A 22,184-nucleotide genomic window follows, 5' to 3' on the forward strand; every position below is an offset into this window, starting at 1 on the left:
TCATCCTTATTGGAAACACATAGTATTTTACCTAAAAAACGTATCTGCTTTAATATCATTGACACTCAATAACCCGTTGTTACCCTTGTGTTCGATAAACTTATTTAGGGCAAACGAATGCGGTTTGGTTCCCCGTTTATGGCCAATGCGCTAAGATGCAAGATGGATACATGGTTCCCCACGTATAGCGTATGCGATACGATGTAACAGGTAACCATTGGTTCCCCGCTTATATCGTATGCGCAAAGATTCAGCAGGGATACAAAATAAGACAGTTTGCTGAAGTACGCCTATATAAACTAATTATAGCCCTAACTGAACACGCGGCTGGTATGTCGGCGATGCAGATAACGGACCATATCATTTTACGAGTGGTTTAAGAGCTTACAAAGTCTACCGTTGCTCATTGGATATTTGTATTTCGTAAGCGTTCGATATGTGTATATACCAATATTCCGGATGATTCGACAAGCTGAGATATATGGAGTAATTTGGAATGATATAAAATTATAGCTTAGTGAAATGTGGTAAAGGTAAAATTTGTTTACATATTCTAACTGATACATGTCAATTATGATATTTGTTCTGCTTATGATTTCATCACATTTATTTTATAGACAATTTATGTTGTCGGAGGGAAAGGTTTCAAAAATGCAGTTTTAGGTAAAACAACTAAAATGTAAAATATAAAAAATTATCTCTTAAACGTTTGGAAATAAATTGAAATCTATTGTTTGATTGTATATTGATATTGCCTCATTAAAATAAAACGGATTACTAATAGAGACCTTCAATTTATTATATTTTCTTATGATTATTATTTTTAATAAAGCTGATTTCAACATCTGTTTAAGGACCAAAGGCTATTTTTACCTAGATTCGGAACATTTTGACATTATGTACTTAGTTGAATTCTAGGTAAACTCGAGCTGATATATTTTGATGTTGTGTTGTATAATTGGTGGTGCTGTGTGTGTGAAGTCTTAAATCATATGCGTTTAGACCAGGTTATCGTTAAACAATATCGTATGATCATGTCCAGGTTGATTGCATGTTGTTATAAAATGAAATGTATAAAATTCCTATTTTATAGTGTTTGTTCAAAACGTGTTTGATTTCTTTAAGAAACATCCGTAATGCTGGCTGTTCATTTGCATTATTAACGAACAATTATATTATACTATTTTCAGAACATTATGGCTACAGGCTATCGGCGAAGATACGAGTATCCAATTGGAAATTTCGAAGAAACGGATACGGATACGGAATACTCTGATTGCGACGATTTCGTTTGTTCAGACTCTGGAAGAAGGTTGGATGCCACGATATTTAACGATTGGGAAAATTGTAAGTAACTTGTTTTCAATTACAATGACAATTTTGAATATTGTGTGTAGGTCATGTTCTGGAAACATTCTAAATATTTTTAGAAATTTTACAATTTGTTCGAAATTTATTGCCAAGATGGAAGTAAATTGGAAAAGTTTTTACACTTGAGCTATTTTGAGTGTAGGAATGTTTCAATTTGCTTTAATATATATGCCAAATTGTAACTAAATTAAATTATGACATTATGCTACAAGGTTGTTTATTTCTTCATATTGAGTTACTTTTACCTGATCGACGACTAAAAGACGAAACGAGTTGTGGCAGTGGGAGTCTTTTCGTAGTTCATTTACTTCAATAGTTAATGTAAATCGAGAGGTTATACAGGCATTGTTTTTTTGCAGTGTTCAAATCTCAGAGATCTGAAGAAAATGATCAGGCAGGAAAACTACTCTGTGAAATACAAACTGATGAAAATATAGCGAAGATTTTTGGCGAAATACGACAAAAATATAAATCAACAGATGTTAAATGGAGTTCGTCAAATATTGACGAAAAGAAAGATCAAGAAGCAGCCAGCCTCTTAAATAGCGCTTTTGAATCCCTTACAATAGATGACGAAAAAAGCGAAAGTAGTGAGGGCTGTTCATCTTGTTCTGAATCAATGCCTGTGCTGGATGTTTCACAGTTTAAAAAGGGACAACACATTTCAATGCCAGGTAAATTCGGAGCAATTTATCAGCACCATGCGATTGTCTGCGACGTTAAAAGTACGTCAGGGACAGAAGCTGAATTGGAGCTTATACATTTTATGAAAAAAGAAAACAGCATTAAGATTTGCAAGGAGATAAAAACATACGACCTTAAAAACAAACAAATTAATTTAAAACACTACATAAAGCAAAGGTACGATGACCATTTGATCATCAGTCGGGCAGAGACAGTTTTGCAGGATTTTAAAATGTCCAAGTTTGAGAAATACAATTTTTTATTATTAAACTGTGAGCACTTTGCAACTTGGTGTGTAAATGGTGAAGAAGAATGTTTTCAGGTACAAGGGGCTTTGCAAATGATTGTCGACTCTCTCTCGAATGCACTTGGTGTTGGTAGTCGATTGGTAAAGGCGGTTCAACAACTGGTCATTATGAGTACAGATGAGATCGCCAAGTCAATATGGTCATCGATTGTTCCAGAAATTGTTCTCGGGGCAACTGCGGGTATTTACTTAGTGTATTGTCTTGCAAAAACAGCATACCTTATAATGACTTACAAGAAAAACAATCTTTGCTTGACGTGTTTGAAAAGAACATTACTAGATATGTGGTTAGGGTTTTCAGTTTTTTGTTCGACATCAGTTTTACAATTTCTGATTTACACTTTTGCGGCACCTGCAATAGGAAGTGGACTTGGAATCCCGTTGATATTACTGACAGTTTTGCTTTCAGTTGTGTTAAAAGTGTCTGTACACAAAATTCTACACGACTTAAGAAATCCATTCGGAAACGAGAAAACTAAAATATCAAAGCCCTCGCAGCTATCAATTGCAGACATAGTGGCCTTCAGTTACTACAAATTAGAGCATGTCGCAATTGTCTCGGATATTTTAGATGTGAACGAAGAGGCACAAACCGCAAAAGTCATCTGCATTCATTATGGTCTTCCTAAGTTGTTAGCAAAGAGAAAAATTGTTGAGGAAGAATTTGAAATGAATCTGGCTAAATCAGCATGGTACAAATTTGACGTAGATGATACAACATCTTATTCAAGAGAAAAAAGGCTTAGTCGTGCAAAGGAAAGGGTAGGTGAGAAACGATGGAGTACAACAAACCGTTCAGACAACTTTTGTCATTGGGCAGTAGTTCCGAACGTGCGTTGGGATGACTATGCTTTGGGAGAGGTCACCGTCAAAGAAAAGAAGAACAAATCTGTTGAACCTTTTTTGAATACAAGTCCAGTGTACATAGCTGAAGAGCTGAGATTAGGCGATGTTGTAGACTATAAAGAAACAGGTATACTGGTGAGGAAACAATCAAACGTTGTTGAAGGAAAAAAGGTTGTAGAAATAGATTTGATCATTACTAATTTTTGGCAAGGAAAACGAAAGACATATACATTAGACTTGAAACGGAATGATATTAATGTTATGTATTACAAACCAGCTCTGTGCATTTCTATGCAAGACCGAGTTGAACGAGCATTAAATTTTGAAAGACAAGGTTATGGATCATGGTGGACCAAGAATGGATTCATACAATCTTGCATCCTAAAAAAAGAATTTTTAGACAACTAACATTGCGCGAATGAAAGCTTCGCTCCGACTGCTCCCTAGTCGAAAGGTGTGTTTGGAGAGTGGTCAAAGTTATTCATCGAACTCAAAACCGATGCGTGATTATTAATTTTAATGATGATAGTGTACCAATGTAATTATGTACAGGTTTATTTTGGAACAGGATTCACAAACGAGTATTCCTTTACACCAATTTTAAATTTGGTATATTCGTTGCTTAAGTGCGGAAAGCAGTGCCAGGATAACTGATTGATTTAATCTAGAAACACCTTAACTATTACTGCGTTAAGAACTGTATTATGCACATTATCATTATAATCGTCGTTATGAGTGTACCTTATTTTTAGTAAATTTACATGGTACTGTGAAGACATATGTCCATGTTGATGATTTGTGGATTTTCAAAAAGCGTTCGACTTTGTTAATAGTGGACCTTTTTCATATATTGTTTATCGAAATGGCATTGCCGAACGATTATATTCTGCACACTCATCCCTGTACAAATGTGTGAAAACCCGAGATCTTTCCCCAATAGGAGATGTCTTAGACAACTTTTTTCCCCTTACTGTTTAAGACATGGCTACATGACCACTCCTATATACTTTTTATTTTAATAAATGACTTTATAACCCTAAAGAATCCTTCTGCAACCTAAACAATACAAGGGAATACATTTGTTCCGGACACAACACTTATACATTTGAATTTTTAGCTGGCGACATTGATATGCTGACGGATACTCCGTGTGGTTTTTAACGTTTACTTACTGCTCTCGCGGCATTTGTAAGCATTAAAAAAGAAACAAACATTTTCTAATGCACATTATCATGAACGATATGAGTGGAGGATATAAATATGTTTTCATGTGTCGGCGTTACCTCTACGAGACAATAATCACTATCAAAATGGCAGGCGAGCAAGCAAACAAATTGAAAGGATGCTAGATATCCTTTTTATTGTTTTGTTCAATCAATCACTTCACGACCAGTCCTCTATTGGAGACTTTAAACAAACTACAATATACGCTTGTTTAAAATCAAGTTATGTGATGAATTTTACAAAGCCTCGTCAATATTCGAAAATAGAACTGATCTTGCGCGTTTTCGATGTTTATTTCATAAGCTTTAGATTGCATATTGTCGATACTCTAAAGCTTGTGTAAGTAATGTAAAGATGTTGTTGAAACAGGATATTATTTATTGCTTAGCTTTATTTTTAATCTTGATATTACAAATATTACTTAAGAAATTTTATGAAAATGCTACTTCTTACAAGTGTTATCTGTTAAGGGATAATTCTATGTATATATATATATAATTTGCTATGCAACATAGAAAAAGAGTTCTACAAGTTTCATAAAAATGTTATAACTAGTGTTTGATAATCATGTTTTGTATATTTGTGATGTTATGATTGCTTGGTATCTGGTGATGTTGGAATGTGTGCCCGACCTAGGTTTTGCTTGACCACCGGTGGGTACCACTAGATCAACTGCGCCTGTATGGGTGGCTCTTTCTATGACTTACTAATGCAAGTAATTACAGGGGGTTCTAAGTTTATCATTGCTATCTGATCGTGTATTGTATTTGATTACAATGTGTACCTAATTTTTCGTTTTGGTTAGGTATTTAATGCATGCGACACATTTAAACGTGTTTCTTATTGTTGTATGTGTGCTTGTAGGTGATCAAAATTAGTAAAAAATGCACTTGTTAGATTAATAATATAACAAACAAATGAATCATATCAGAATTGAACATTTGAAAATCTTTTTTTGTTGTCTCTATAATTGAATTTGATACCCTTCTAACAAACCTATTATTATCGATGTTTTATTCCTTCGCATTTTAAGTTTTATAAGATATTTACGCATTATAATTCAATTCATGTATAAATACTCCTTTCAGAAATGTAACCTTAATTTTGAAGAAGAAACTAATATATAATGTGTTTTGATCAGGGCTACCAGCAACTTGTTTTTTTTTTAAATAAGGAATATTAAAAAGACATATTGTTAAGTATATTATAGTATTATATATATATCAACTGTTTGTTATGTTTAAATGAATTTTCATGTACGCTTATACTGTATTTACATTTGGTAGTGAGAATGATAAATGTATTAGTGGCTGCCCTGTGTCTTACAATAAATTTCGTATCTCCTTGTTATAGATTTGTTATGAAATTCAAGTTGAACCTGAAAGCCTGCCTTAAACCTTTACTCGCCTATAAAAAATACGCCAATATTTGAAACATTTAAACATATTAACATGTTGACTTTATGACCTATACCGAAACATGTTGAAAAAGGAATACTTTTGTTCAGAATTATGTTCAACCGATCAACAGAACATATTGTATGATACAACTGTAGAAAACCTGTTGTCAAATCGAATGTTCTTCCAAAATTACAAATTAAGTTATGATTATATGTTTTATTAAAGTGATATAGTGGATTTTATGTCGCCTTTGGACGAGAGGACCAAGGTTCGATCCATGTTTTTGTCTTTATGTTTGAAGTTACTGCTTAAAATATAGAAAACACCGTAATGGAAATATCAGTATGGTGATACATTCGTTGTCATGAAAGTATGATAAGGAACTTTTATATTGCGTAGATAATGTCCGAACAAAACAAGGCGTACTAATTACAAATAAATATGGATTAAACATTCTGGTATTTTAAAACCTATATCGCAAAAGATATTCGTTTAAGAGTATCCTGTCTTAAGAGCACAAATCTGGTTTAAATTATCATTTGTTCTGTTCACCAAAGTCGTATATCGTCAATTGTCAACGGGAGGAAGCGTGCAAATAATAGCTGGTATAAATGGAGCTTCTACTCATTGTTTGCAAGAAGTTGGGTAGGAAATTTAATAAGGAAAATGCTGAATCTAAAAGCTACACATAAAATAACATATAGATTTTAAAGTTCGTGTGTTTACACGACTCGTGATTATGGAAAAATATATTTTCTTTGACACCCATGAATATATTCGATCTAACACAAAAAACAACAACATCTGTTATACATTACAATAGCACTGGGAGTATATGGCGTATAACTGTCAAAATGAACACAAATTTGGAAAGCAGTAAATGTGCATTATCAGTTATAATCGGAAAGCATACGGTCGGGCCGGAAACATTTACGGTGTTCCGACGATTCAAAACTAAACATGACTTTGTTACGTGTTCTTTCTCTATGAAGTCATCCATAAATGGGAAAACTGTGCAGTAGCATTGGTTATTTCCTTGCACTTCCTTATGTCATCAAGTGATACAACGGTTAACCTTTCTTTAATACCAATGATTAATTAGTAATTTAACTTAACATACAATATCGTATACACCCGGTGTTACTGATTCGTCGTAACTGACTATTCATAACTTGAGTATGTATTCGTTGTCGCAGTAGCCAAGCTAAGACCGTCAGCTTTTACTGCCAAACATGGCATGTTTTTTGTGGAATATTGTGCTGTTGTTCCATGGTTCTGGTTTGCTATTGTTTTTTTCTGTGTGTTCTATGTCTTTGGTGTTTATCACGTGCCATTAAACGGGGTTTATGTTTTAATTTTAGGCTATTGAGCTCGTTTCTGTAGTTGTTTTTACATAAATACTTATACGAACATACAAAATACAATCGAAGAACAGTTGATAAAAACTAAAAAACTGCATGCTTTAATATTCAATGTGTCTGAGTAATATATTTGTACTAATTTACTTTTTATAACTGATACCAACACATATGATATCACCAGAAAGAACAAAAATAAAGCGAATAGTAATTGCATTCGTTTCGCCTCGGCCGGGACAAATGCATTTATTCAAGGTGTTGGTGCATGGGTAAATATGTATATAGTACGAACCGTAACGGCAACTCAAGGGAAGCAACTCAAACAGAGCACATTACGACGCAAAAAACGCATTGTCGAACTCTACGCGCTCTAAACATTCCTGTGAGTGTTAAAGGGAAGTAGCCAAAATCAAGTTTATTCCCTCGTTCAATCACCGTTGTTAAACAACACCCTGTTAAACTTACTACACAATTGTAATGCTATTCAACTTGATTAACAATTGAGTTGTAATGAAACTTATATTTAAAGCTGCACCCTCACAGATTACACGTTTTGACAACTTTTTTATTTTTTGTCTTAGAACGAGCCAGTTTTTGCGACATTCCATGGAAACCAGTTTTATAAGACTGCTGACAAAAAATTAGATAGCAGATTTTTATATTTAAGTTCATTAAATTGATGTTTTATGGATTTTTCTTAAACTGTTAACGGTTTAAGCTATAAAACATTAATTTTCGAGTGGAAATATGAAAATGTACGATCTGATTTTTTGTCAACAACCTTACATCATTGTGTTGCAAATATTTACGCAAAATATTGTTCTTTCCAATACAAAAAAATAAAAAAAGTTGTAAAAATGGTAAATCTTTGAGAGTGCAGCTTTAATCGCAAAATATAATTTTATGGAAATACTTAGTGTGAGTTTTGGAATAAATTTGAGGTTGAGCACGCAGATATTTTAAACCCCAACTTAATTAACATTTTAATGGCCACTTCAAGGAGGTATCCAACAATCCTTGATAAACACCCCCAAATATATATTCTATATTTGTAGGGTGTTGTTTGTGGATTGCCTTTTTGCTTTTCAGTGATTCTGGTTTGTGAATATTTGCTTTTCTGTTCAGTGCCATTTGCGTTGACCCTGTGCTATTAAACGGGGTTTATGTTTAAACTCATTACTTCTGGTTTTGTTCCTGTAGTTTTTATATAAAAATACATGCATTTAATGGACTGGAAATCAGATAAAAACAGTTTGAATTTCAATTACCTTTATTCTCTGTAACAACTGCATCTAATTTAATCATGTTATATTGTTTTAACAGATTAAACATAATTCAAATGCTCTCCAAAATGACATGCAATGTCAAGCAAACAAGCGCATATATACTACTACTACTACTACTACTACTACTACTACAACTACTACTGCTGCTGTTGCTGCTAATGCTGCTAATGCTGCTGCTGCTGTTGTTGCTGAGAGGGACAACACATTTCAATGCCGGGTCGAAGTGGACTGATTTACCAGCACCATGCGATTATCCGCGATGTAAAAGGAACGTCAGGAGCAGAAGTTAAACTGGAGCTCATACATTTAAGCAAGAGTAAAGAAGGCGTAAGGATTTGCAAAGAGGTGACAGCATACGACCATACATTTGTTCAACTTTATATTATAAAGGACATAACATATATGAAAAAAAGAAATTGTTGAACGCGCAGACAAAAGTTACAAACAATCTGAATGATATAACTTTATTCTATCAAACTTTGAACATTTTGCAACGTGGTGCGTAAACGGCGAAGAAGACAATTTGCAGGTTCAAAGATGTTGTTTGTCGACATTATGACATCTACACTAGGTAGTGGTAAAGGCGGTTCGACACATTCTAAGTATGAGTACGGATGAAATCGCGAGGTCATTTATGTCTGAGGTTGGTTCAGATATTTTACTGAGGGCAATTGCGGTTGTTTACTTTTTACATTGTATTGCAGAATCTGTATGGCTGCAATCGCAATACAAAAAGAAAACTAAATGTTTTGCTTGTTTAACAAGAACACTAACGGAGATATGGTTAGGCTTTGGAGTTTTTGTGTGAGACTTTAATTGTACAAGTTCTGGTACTTGAATAGGAATGCCGTTGATTGTCGTAGTAGTTTTGTTGTCTGTGGTGATGAAAATGACTTCGACAAAACTTTCACGCATCCTAAGAAATCCATTTTAAATGAATAAAAGAACTATAATGCCATCGCAGGTAAGAGTGGGGAACATAGTGACCTTCCGTTACCATAGACAAGAGCAATTCTCAGTTGTCTTATATATATAATAGATGTAAACGAAAGATCTCGAACAGTAAGAGTCAGATGCATCCATTATGGTTTTCTTAATTTGTTTGCTTCGAGAGAAATTTTTGAAGAATAATTGTACAATACTTTGGAATTTCATCTTGACATGTTTATGACGTAAAGTACCCTTATATGTATTCATTCTACGAAAGGCTTAGACGTGCATGAAAAGGGTAGGAGAAAGAACGTGGTGGGTCACAAATTGATTCGACCACCTTTGTTACTGGGCATCAGTTAAGGAAGATGTATATATTTCGAACGACCAAAATGATGAAGAGCTACTTGCGAAGTTAACAAACGCGGGCACATCAATGCAACATGAGGAAAAGGAACCAGTTGAACCTTTTTTGGACACGAAAACCGTATACATAGTTAAAGAGCTCAGGTGCTTTTGTAGCTTAAAAAGAAACGGGTAGAAGGAAACGGCAATTTTCTCAAAAGAAGAAGAGATAGAAATACATCTTATCATCCCTGCATTCCCAAGAGTAAAAAGAGTGAAATACACCATAGACTTGCACAAACACGATATTTTTGTATGGCATTACCACCCAGCTCGTTGCATTTCTATGAAAGAGCGAGTTAAGCGGGCATTATGTTTGGAAGGAAAAAGAACTTTTCCGTGTCGAAACAACACAAATGCTGTCATAGAAGACTGCGTCGTCAATGAAAGAGAATTCACGTTCAAGCCGTGTTATGCGATCAGATTCGATGATTCACTAGAAGGGGTTTCAATCTTTACGAAAGGAAGCCATTGAAGAACTTTGCTTTTAGAAAAAGTGTGCAGTAAGCAGTTAATCAATTATAACGACTTACTATTTATTTTACTTGTTCTTGTCTCCCCTTGTTCATACACACAAACAAGCTTGAAGCAACAAAACTAATTGTATACAACATTCTCCATATTAAAAAGAACTTTTTATTGGACAGAATGAAATAACACACTTGTTTCTTGTCAATTTTACAAAGAAATAACGTTACACTGTTTTGCTTAAAAACATTTTAAAAGTGAAAATACATCTATGAATTGCTTTCGAGAATGGAGTCACATTGTGTCAAAAGGCCAGTAGACGTTATATTATTGAAAAAGTATTCAAAATGTTTTTGTTTTATTTTCAATTCGTTTTTGGTCATATGACATCTTTGTATAACAGTTCCGTACTGTATACTCAATGATATTGTATTTTACTTCCCGATACTTATTCCAATCGCTGGATGTTTTCAAAATGTTCAATAAACGATATAACGAAGTAAAGACAGAAGGAACATTTTTCCCACCTCAAATAAGTAGATTCAATAATTTAACCATGCTAGAAATTCACGGGCGAATATAAAATGCCCGTATGGAACTCCTTTTTAATGGTAGCCACATTGTAATTACCTCCTTGTTAAAGACTGTCGTCTGTAGCATCATGGGTCTTGTGGCAATATTTAGAACGCTAATTAATTATTTATTGCTTCAAATGTCACCATAAAACAGTTTTCACGCATCTTTCAAGAAATAATGCTTCACTCTCCTTAGAACTATTTAAAGACCGATTTTACAATTAACATAATCTGAATCACTGCGCGCATATCCATGACAAACACGAAGTTTCGTATACCATACGCAATTATTTTCACTAAGCACAAAAGAGTTCAAGCAAAATATACATTTTACTAAATTTTGTTTAGCTGAGGTGGGAGAAAAAGCATCTACCATAGCCGCTCGTGTAAGATAGGTTCATCCCGGCCCTCGCGCAGGGTGTTTTGCGGAAACTCGGTAAACGTCGTTTCCGCCAAACATCCTACGCTGGAGTCGGAATGAACCTAATTTACACTCTCGGCCATGGAAGATACTTATAATCTCGTATGTCCGGAAGCGTTTGTTTCAAGCGGTGTTTACTGTGTTTCTCTTCCTATTCAGTGCATTAAGCAGCGCGACGGTAATTTTAGGATTGCCCGAGAATATTCAAATTTTGAGCTATAATGTAGGACTTTTATTTTACATATCTTCAATACATTTTTTTGTTATCAGTGTACATGTTCATGTTCATGTTGTTACATTATGTTTACCTGTTACATTGTTATTTAAGGAACAAGTTATATTAAGTGTTTTTCTTTGGATTTACGGTGCTGCAAACAAATGATTCATGTTAGATGAACTGCCGTGTTATGCTTTTCGATGCTATAAATGTATACCCCTCCGACTACTCTAACCCCCCCCCCCCCCGAGGAATTCTTACTTCGTTTCGAAACTCCAATCAATGCTTCGATAGATATCAAGGCACTTTACCGCATCTCATTAGTTTATAGTCTATTCAGAATACAGAATTCACTGGTAAGAAATCTACCTTATCTGTGTAGGATTTGTTTTTGTTCTAACGACACGCAACTGTTTTTGTATTATAAACATTGAAAACAATAACGTTTATGCATCTATCTCTCAGAGGATACTATGGATAATGCATTCATGTCGACTCTGGCTAGATGCATGCCTGAATAATAAAATAAATACTTAATCTATGGTGGTGCAGTCTTTGTTCGAAATAACGAAGAATGGATGTTTTCTTAACGAATTACAAATATTGTGGCGTTTCTATTAAAATATGAAATAAGTACAGGGATAGTACCAGTAGCTAATAAATAAAACAACTTTGTCCTAGCAGACACTGAGCGAAGGACACACAACACTACAGTAAAACATCACTACAAAAAAGTTGTGAGGGATTTATCATTGTATAGCTAACAAATTAGCGAAAACCTAAGAATTAATAACAATTTAAGTGTGTGATCCTTCTGTAATAAGGTGTTCTTGCAAATTGTATACGATACGATGTTAAACATTTCGTTATCGAAATCAGGTCAGAAATGTTTTTTTTTCCGATAAATTTCAACTTGAATTATTGATTTATTTTATATTAGAACACAATGTGGCTTAAACACTTTGGAAAGACTGCTTCAGATAGTAAAGAAGAGACAGTGAACCCGACTCTAGAACAGACTGTTCTACAGGCTTAAGACCAGACTGCTACATAGACTGAAGAACAAACAACACCACAGCCTAAAGCACAGAACAGCCTGTTGTACATATGGTGACACATATATAATTATATACTACATAAACACCAAAGTTTGAAGCTTAGACTGTGCCACATTCTGAAGAAGACAACACAGACTATAAAACCGACTACACCAAAACCTGAGACACAGACTGCGCCAATGCATGAAGCATAGACTGTGCTAACGCATGAGGAACAGACTTCACCACAGCCTGAATAACACACTGCACCATATACATAAAGACAGACTGCGCAACATATTGAAGTAAAGACTGTGTCAATGACTAGACAACAAACGGCAACATATTTCCCCCGTATATCTTATATAAAATAACAAAGCACGGGGAGTAAATTGTGAATCTATATAAAACATAAGTTTTCAGCACTACTGATGAGAACATAAAGTAACTAAGTATTGATATTAAATAATGAATAATATAATACACAGCAATGAAATTAAAACATATATTAACTCATAATACAACACTTTGATTCACACACCTTTACTTCAGTTTTACTAAAAAGGAAGCAGCATCAAAATATGTCATTATATCTATATCGCCTATTTGCAAGTGGTGCTAAAGCCTGATGAGCCTTTGCTCCAGCTCACGTTAGACACCTTTCTATGAAAAAGGGAATGCTGTGTTCACGAGCGAAATTCTGAATGAGAGTGAATAATCTGGTGTACATTATCCGTTGTAATATTATGTAAATTATTTTTGTTTGTATAGATATGCATTGCAAACATATGAAAAACCTATTGGTATATTCTACAATAAGTATGTATTTCAATCAGAGTAAGATAATATATCCGTAATAAAAAACAACAAAGTGAAATAATTTACTGCAAGTTTTTGTGTGTAGCTAATTTTTTGTTGAACAGTATAGAAAATACTGATTAGTTTGAGGCGCGAATAGATAATTGGTGATCATTTGTAAGTGTGAAAATTAGCGGTTGGGAAAATGGGAACAAACCCTAACAAATTGGTTTAAAAATCGTTTGACAATTGTAAATTGCCCGATTGCTTGTTGGGACAAGGAAACTTATTTTTTATTATTTATTAGGAAGATATTCGAGAATAAAGCTCAAATAATGAAGTTTTCCGTGCTATATATACCTGTGTTAAAACTGAATGTTGAAAGGATAATATGTTTTAAGTTTGCTTTGTGTTGTTTAGGAAAAAAGGCAAAAACAAAACAAAATTCAGCATGCAATTCATTTGCAAGTCAATCAAAACAATACAATGTTTAAAAATATAGAAAAGAAGCTTTAAACCTAGGTAACTGTATTGTATTTATGGATTTGAGTTTCTATAGTTTATGTAACTAAAAATATAACACTAGACATTTAATACATATGAATAAGCTTATTTTACCCTTATTTAAATTAGTTCTCACTGTATCCGTAGCTGATTTTACAAAACCATATGTATTTATAAAATGTGGTTAATTAGTATATATGTCGCTTCTGAGTATGTTTGTTTTGATACCCTAATGTAATTATTCAAATTCTAGCAATCACTGATATTTTGATCGTCTATGCAATAAAGGTAACTGTTGTTGTAGTTGCTGTTTTTGTTGATGGTGTTGTTGTTGTTGTTGTCGAAACCTATTTTAAATGTAATTTGTACAAATAAGGCAAAACATCAACAGTATATTACCTCGAATACTCTTAACTTGCGGATTGTATCAAATATGAAGACCCTCCTATCAGTGTTAAAGGCTATTATCTCATTAGCCAAAGTTATATAGTCTGAAGTACACGCTTTTGGGGCAAACACATTTTGTATATCCTAAGAAAAACATTTAAATCGATATTAATCAACATTTCACGAAAATGTTACAGCATATTATGTTTAAATGTATTTAGCAGATTTTACAATAGTATCAGTTGTTCAATTATCAAGAGATACGACATTTGAATTAAAAATGCCAAGTACAGTCGATGTATATATATCAATGTAAAGAATCCAAAGGGCATATATAAAAAAGGTTAATTTAATACATCAAGATGTTAATGTTAATGGGACTGCCACTTCACAAATTTAATAACCAATTTGGTTACATCCTTACATACTTACACAAGCATTCACTATTAAAAAAAGAAGAAGAGTAGAGCACACCTAACTGCAGGATTTTATCTTCAATGTACTTGAGCATTCATTTTACCCCCTTCATTTTAGCTGATACCAACTTGTATATTACACCTGGTATAAACATTTTAATTAAATATTTATTGAATTAGATGAAATCTTCAGAGTCAATACCTTAATACAAGCAGATGGTGCATAGGCATATCGTATGCACCGTAATGATTATTCAGGGAGAATATCTCCAATAGAGGCCATTCCGACATAGAATACACGTTGTCCATCATGACGCATGCCGACAAGCACTGTGTTTAACTGAAATCAATAAAAACATTAAATTTTACTCAAGGAAATGTGATAAAAGCATTTGTAAGACTGGAAATCAAATGAACACAGCTTAAATTTTAATAACAGTCAATATTAATTTCGGTAACAATCATGTCTTAACTAATGAAATCATTTTGTTTTTGCAAAACTGAATTAACAAACTTAAAACCAATACATACACATGTATAACAAACATAAGTTTTGAGTGAGAAACCTTTAACTACTTACTAAATAATGGATTTATGGAAAATATTTATTGATAAAAACACAATTATAATAGGGAATTAACTAGCTGAAAATACAAAAAATAATTGATAAGAGAGTGCTTAAAGATTTAATGTGATTAATTGTTGTCTCATAATGTAAAAAATACCGTGTAATCCGCACCTTACCTAAACAGAACTCGGTATCCTTCATAAAAAAACATTGTTTTGACAGTTATTCATCTTTTTTGCGGTATCAACACAATTATATTAATTGTGGTGCATCTCATTTGGGAGTAAGAATGCATCTTTAGGTATCTTGTAGATCAGACAAAGGCTGTTTTTACGCGTTGGAGACGGAACAGCTGCAGTTAAAAAAAAACAACAACATATACAATGGTTTTATATAAGGGTAGCATTCCTTGCTGTAAATAATTATATTTCAAAACAAGTTCTTTATTACTCTTTGCAGCAATCATAACACCACTCCATATCAAAATGGTAATAGAAGCAGGTGACATCAAATAAGCTGATCTACAGGCACAATGGTAAAAAAGAGAAACACAGTGTAGCTTTATTATAAGTTATAGTCATACAGGATAGACAGGGGTCGGAACAATTACGGACATTCGTTGACACAGAACTTATAATGTCATCGTCAAGTGTTTTTAACATTCAGTTTTTTTTTATTTCTCTGCGAAGGTTCTTTCACGGCATAAAGGCAAGACAATGATTGAGCTACTAGTGCATCAATACTGAAATGCCAAAATAAAATTTCTTCCTCATCCAGCGTTGATGAAACCTTTTCACTGCTGTAACTATTCTCAACAATATATATATTGTCAAGGTAACAAAGTTAAAACCGGCACAATTTACTACCAACCTTACGTAGAAGTACCAGCATGCACAAAAAAACAATAACAAAAAGAAACAAAAACATTTTTTACCAAATTGTATGACGTCACCAGTCATCAAACATTTAAAGCGATGGTTTATTGAATTTAATCAGAGTTTAAACTCATGGAGCATATTTACATTGGCATATAATACGACCATATGAAGGGCAGTAACTCGAATAGAGCTCAGCCCAAGGTTAACTTATAGTGGTCCAACTTTACTTTGTATATTATTGATAAAAGAGTATGATTTGAAAACAATGTAATAAGTTTGTAATAAAACTTAAAAAGGTAACAGCTCTTGTTTCGCCTTATGTGTGTGTTGTTTTGTTACTTTTTTATATAACTCACGCATTAAAAATCATAGCTATAAACATGATCTTGTTAAAATTAAGTCTCTACTGACTTTGTCCTTGTAGTTAATATCATTTAATTAAAAACGGATACCGCTCAAGTCGTTGACAATGAAGCTTCTTTCATTACTGACAATGGAAGTTTCGATCGAACCAAATGCTGGGTGTATAGTTTGTATATGGTTTAGGTTTCGAAAGGATCGCTCTCTATTTATACCATCCAGCTATCAGGGCTTTAAAAATTTGTAAAATCAAGCTAGTAATTTGAATCTACACAACATGAACTTGAATATGACACTTCTCGTTGACAATTTTCTTCTTAGAGTACAGGCTTATGACGAATAAAAGCATACACATAAAAATTTGAATGTTAACACTTCTCTCATGCTGAACGAAGTATTAAGCGATGAATAAATTCGAAGATTTAAATACTGCATTTTCAAGTTGATATTTGTAAAACTGTTTCTTGTATTTAAACGTTCTAAGCGCTAATTCCTTCATGTTATCTTTCACTTAATACACAGAAAACCTTCAGGTAAATATCTGTAAATTGCTTTCGATAAACAAAAACATGTATCTATCTCCTGTATATCTAGTACAATGGTCTATGAAATGCAAAAATGCTTTATATGTGATTATTAAACTGCGAGTTATAAGTACCAGTTTCTTTCTGTCATTTTTAGTGACATAAAGGTGACATTTGTGAGTTTTCAAGATATATGAGATATTCGTTCACATTTATACAGCGTTATACGACGACCTGGTTCACCTCTTGAGAACTCACAACAAACAAAAGGTGAAACAGTTTTAACTCTTTCGGTTTCAAACATTTTTGAAGTACATACTGTTTTCCGTTTTGTAACGGAGTGAATTTCTGTATGGTATACTGTTCTTTCAAGTTGGTTATGAATTGACCGAAGGTCACTGTTTCTTAGATGTAACTGTCCTCTCTTATCAGTTTTATCATGAATATCTACAGCAGAGCAATTAAAGGCAGAGAAACTTAGATAAAATATGCAGAACTTTAACCTAAGTCAATCAGGGGTCTTAACTTATTAATATGGAGTTATGTTGTGTAATGGACCTGTACAACTGTTTGAAGTATTAAGTCAAATGAACGAAGGGTATAGAAATTATTCATGAATATCCCAACCTGCCCTAAAATTTATTTTTAAATAAATATTTCATAGTCAATCAGGGGCCTTTATCTGTGTTAAGATTCTATTCATCATAATGGTTACAACTCGAATAAAAAACAGCCTGGTAATATACCTTGGTTTACCGAAGAATTCTGTCAAAAAAGAAGCATATTTTTAACATTTTTAAACAAGTATTGCTATTGTCCTTAAAATTAAAAAAAATTGTTACTCGTTAAAGCTCGGTCGGATTACAAATAAACTATACACTTCTGTAAGAAAACATAACTCGCTGACAGAACAAAAACTTCAGAGCAATATAGACATACTAACGCTTGACTGTACTGGAAAATGTTGAAACAGTCAGCGCATGTAACACCTACAGCCAAACCATTGTCGTCTTTTGAAGTGTATTTTAAAGCAGGTAACACTCCTGGCGACCAATTTTTCCAGGCTGATGAAGATGTATTTAAAGGAACGATAAGTTCGCAACGAATTTCAATATTTATGCAAAAAGCTATAGAAACAAGCTCAGTAGCAAAACGTTTAAACCTTAACCTAGGTAATTGGCACTTGGCAAACGCCAAAAAAATATAAAAAAATAGAAGAAGAACACTAAACTCCACAAACAGCACAGTGCATACATACGATAGTATATATATATATATACTATCGTATGTATGCACTGTGCTGTTTGTGGAGTTTAGTGTTCTTCTTCTATTTTTTTATATTTTTTTGGCGTTTGCCAAGTGCCAATTACCTAGGTTAAGGTTTAAACGTATGTTTATCATGTACCTTTCGGCACAGAGCCCTTTAACACTACATTGCGTCGTCAAAGTACAAATTATTTCAAAGACTGTTTTTGCCCATATCTTTGCTTTATTTTAGTTTGTTTTGTTTTCGAATACAATAAAGATCATTCAAACACAATACTTCAATTAACCTTTGTATTGACTTATTGAATTGTGCGATCCATTGATAAGTACCAAAAGCACAATATTTCATATGAATGTAAAGAGTTTCAGTTAAATAGTACTTAAACCTGCACTCTCACAGAAATACCCTTTTTACAACCGTTTTATTTTTTTGTCTTGGAAAGAGCAAATATTTGCGTAAAGATCTGCAAACCTATCAGAAATGATGGCTGACAAAAGATCAGATCGCAGTTTTTCATTTTTCCAATCAAAAAATAATGCTTTATGGCTTAAACTACTACAAACAGTTTAAGAAAAATGCATTCAACACCAATTTTTGATCTTGAATATAAAACAGTTGAGGTCTATTTTTGTCAACAGTCTAATATAACTGGTTTCAATTGAGTTTCGCAAAAAAAAGCTCGTTCCAAGACAAAACATAATAAGGTTGTCTAAACGTTCAAGCTGTGAAAGTGCAGCTTTAAAGGCGCACATTAGTCAATTATGATATATCAAATGACCTGTTCTGCTAACTTAACAGTTTATTTTTTTCTATTCAAAACCTAAACCTTTATTTCGAACAATGCAATGCACATGAGAGACATGCAATTTAAATCTTAAGTGTTTGACCTAAAAGGCAAATCTTAAATAGGTTAATTTTGTGCATGAATATTTTAATCTATACGTTTTGGCACAGTTTTTAAAGTCAAACGAACTTTCTGATATTTTGAAATTTAATCAGGACACTCTTTTGTTCACAATGAGTAAAACAAAAACCATTCGGTACATGTGTGATCGGAGTCTACCGTACCCTCTCTGAAGGTCGCACGCGCCAAACCCTAGATTTAGTAAACATTCCTTAATGCTAAGCATTCAAAAAGGTAACATGTTCATAAAAAATAGGAAATTCTCAAGAGTTGATGAATAAAACAAAATCTTCGCAATCGAGTCAATACCTAAGTACGAACATCATTAAAAATCATCTCTCCTCCGGCATTTACACAAAGATATAAAAAAAGGTGGGTTGATATTTTCCATGACTGATTAAAGTCATACAGATGGTGTATTCAAGGTGAACTGTCTTGTATCTTACTCTGCTTATTGGAAGAACACACTGTTCCTTCATTGTTTTTTAGTGAGAAAATTCACGCACCCCAGACTGACTTGCGGACTGACTGCACAGACTATTAGGATAGATACTGCGCCATGTACACACTGTGTCACATCCTGAATAACAGAATGCTCCATAGACTGAAAAACGAACAGCGCCACAAGATGAGTATTGCATAACAGCCTGTGCAACATAATGCCACAGTCTACACCAAAGTCTGAAGATAAGACTGCTCCACAGTCCAGTCTGAAGGACCATAGCATACAAATAGGTACTTAAAGGTATATATTATTTTCAAGCAAGAATTATACAAGAGAAAGGAACAATTTTAAAGAAGCAGTTATATATAATGCAAACACAATATAGCGGATACAGAGTAGAAAAATGAAGAAACATATTATGGGTGAAGACAATTTATAACACAAGAGTCAATATAGAATAATGCACAAAATGCACCCATATTTCTCCAACACAGTATATATCATAACTAAACGTTAAAATTATACCAAAAATGTTCAGTTAACATATCAACTTAAAACTTTCATATTCAATAACAAGGACGAAGTATAGAAATTAACTTAAGGAATGTAGTGTGATTTTCTTTATATACAAACCTATTGAAGTTGAAATGTTTACATAATTGCAAAGCGTATTATGTCGTTTGCAGTAGTATCGATTTTTCTTTATTGTGGTAGGTTCGTCCGGTGACAATGAATGTGGCGCATTATGTTCGTCCTCTATTTGAATATGAATGGCACACTAGAGTAAAGTTGTATTCAGTAGAGCATACACATTCGGCTTATGCACGGGGTCTGTCAAAGGGCTTTTAAGTGTTATCTTGTTCAGAGTTAAATATCTGGAATACCTACATACATTGAACGGAAATGGCAGGTGAGTTATATAAGAAAGTTGCATAAGTTATAATGTTGATAAGATAATCAAAGAATATGTTTAAAGTTAACGATTAACATACATTGTATCATATTTTTTGATAATAAAGACATATCTAGTTTTTTGTTAAGAAAATGCAATTTGTAGTTAATATAGTTTGGTCGACTAGTACTTGTTACTCTGTCATCGGTCGAAAAACTAGAGGAATAGATATAAACAATCGCTGATGTTCGTCAACCCAAAAAAGAAGGCGACTTACGGCAACAGTAACTTTCAAAAACTTACCAATCGATTAGCTACCGAGACATTGTTGTTTTCTGGTTGTATTGCCGAAAATCATTAAACGTTGTCCCGTCTTTAATGTATGCTATGTTCAGTTGCAATAAATGTTACTTTGATGTTGATTTCTTTCAGGATATTTAGGTTATGGTATTTCAAGGGTGAGCGAAGCGGTTCTTGCCGAGCTCAACTCGAATAACTTAATGGTAACCACCGTTATGGAAATCCAAAATGATACCAAACATAACCTGATTAATGGGTCGATCTATGCTGTAAAGGGAAATGTGTTGCTTTCACCCCTTGCGATAAACGCTAATTCTAGTGATGTCGTAGCTACAAGGAAAACAAAATGGTATCCGACAGGAACGGAAGGCATTCTTAGTTATACTTTTGAAAACAATCCAGAGAGGAAAATTGTTGTTTCATGGTCAGCTCCTTTCAACTTTCATATCTTCGATAACCGTCTCGGGGTTGGAGTTACTTCAGGCGACATAAGGATTGACCAGGACATGTTTGAAGAAATGAACGCCGGCAATAGTGTAAATAGACTGGAGTACAGGGTGGACAGCTTCACAAGTTCGAAGATAGTTCCAGTTAGTACGCGGTATAAAGATGTGGTTGTCGAAGGAACAATGTCCTCAGACCATAAAGCCCATGTGAAGATACACATTCGATCAGAGGTTGTCTAAGTCTAAGGTCAAACAAAATTGTTTCTAGCTAATTACTGTTTTATAAAAGGATTTTAGACGTAACGTAAATCTACATCTAGAGGAACATTATTCATGGAAACTTATGTCACGTGATTGTTTTGTTATGTTTTGTGCCCATCTTCAATACTGACTTACGTTCAATTCGCACACAAATGTTTATGAAAGCTAACGCATATACAGTCGCCCACAGTGTGGCTGGAACTCGCTTGACTCGAATTCCTCGTTGGCTCGAACTGGATGTTAAGGACCGACATTTTTAATTCATAAGTCGATAGTTAAATGTTAGCAAACAGAATATTGTATCTGCATGTTTTAAAAGATAATAAACAATAAGAAAACGCCGTATCATGTCTTAAGTATAATAAGCAAATGCAAAAGGTGGCCCATACATGTTTAAGCAGTGCGTTGGCATATATATTCAATATTGGTAACTTGATACTACTGTATACCATTGAGTAATTTTGGTTGATTATATTTAACTTTGAAGCTTATCGTTTTCCATTCTGTAAACTAGCGCCAATCTTTTATCTAATCTATATTGTATTTATTAGCTTTATTAAGTGCACTCAAATACTGGGATCTACAAACCTAGCTTAACAATGGAACAATTATAATAGTCAATTACTTTGGACCAATGGAAATTTTAATTCAAATATTGGTGTATAGCGCTTTCAAGGTTTACGAAACTCTTTTAAGAATGAACAA

At 33.6% G+C, this 22,184-nt stretch overlaps 2 protein-coding genes across 2 annotated transcripts; both read left to right on the plus strand.

The window, feature by feature from the left end:
- Positions 1-338: 338 nt before the first annotated feature.
- Positions 339-12,528, plus strand: LOC128221662 (uncharacterized). The gene is made up of 5 exons (XM_052930263.1): positions 339-533; positions 1,191-1,347; positions 1,731-2,543; positions 2,934-3,343; positions 12,433-12,528. Exons 2-5 carry the CDS (start codon positions 1,197-1,199, stop codon positions 12,526-12,528), a joined length of 1,470 nt encoding a protein of 489 aa, XP_052786223.1. The 5' UTR covers positions 339-533; positions 1,191-1,196.
- A 7,779-nt stretch (positions 12,529-20,307) lies between these two features.
- On the plus strand, positions 20,308-21,822 carry LOC128221865 (conoporin-Cn1-like). The gene is made up of 2 exons (XM_052930489.1): positions 20,308-20,490; positions 20,905-21,822. Exons 1-2 carry the CDS (start codon positions 20,484-20,486, stop codon positions 21,456-21,458), a joined length of 561 nt encoding a protein of 186 aa, XP_052786449.1. The 5' UTR covers positions 20,308-20,483; the 3' UTR covers positions 21,459-21,822.
- The last annotated feature ends 362 nt before the right edge of the window (positions 21,823-22,184 follow it).

This window comes from Mya arenaria, chromosome 16 (assembly GCF_026914265.1).
Source record: "Mya arenaria isolate MELC-2E11 chromosome 16, ASM2691426v1".
NCBI classification, from domain to species: domain Eukaryota; kingdom Metazoa; phylum Mollusca; class Bivalvia; order Myida; family Myidae; genus Mya; species Mya arenaria.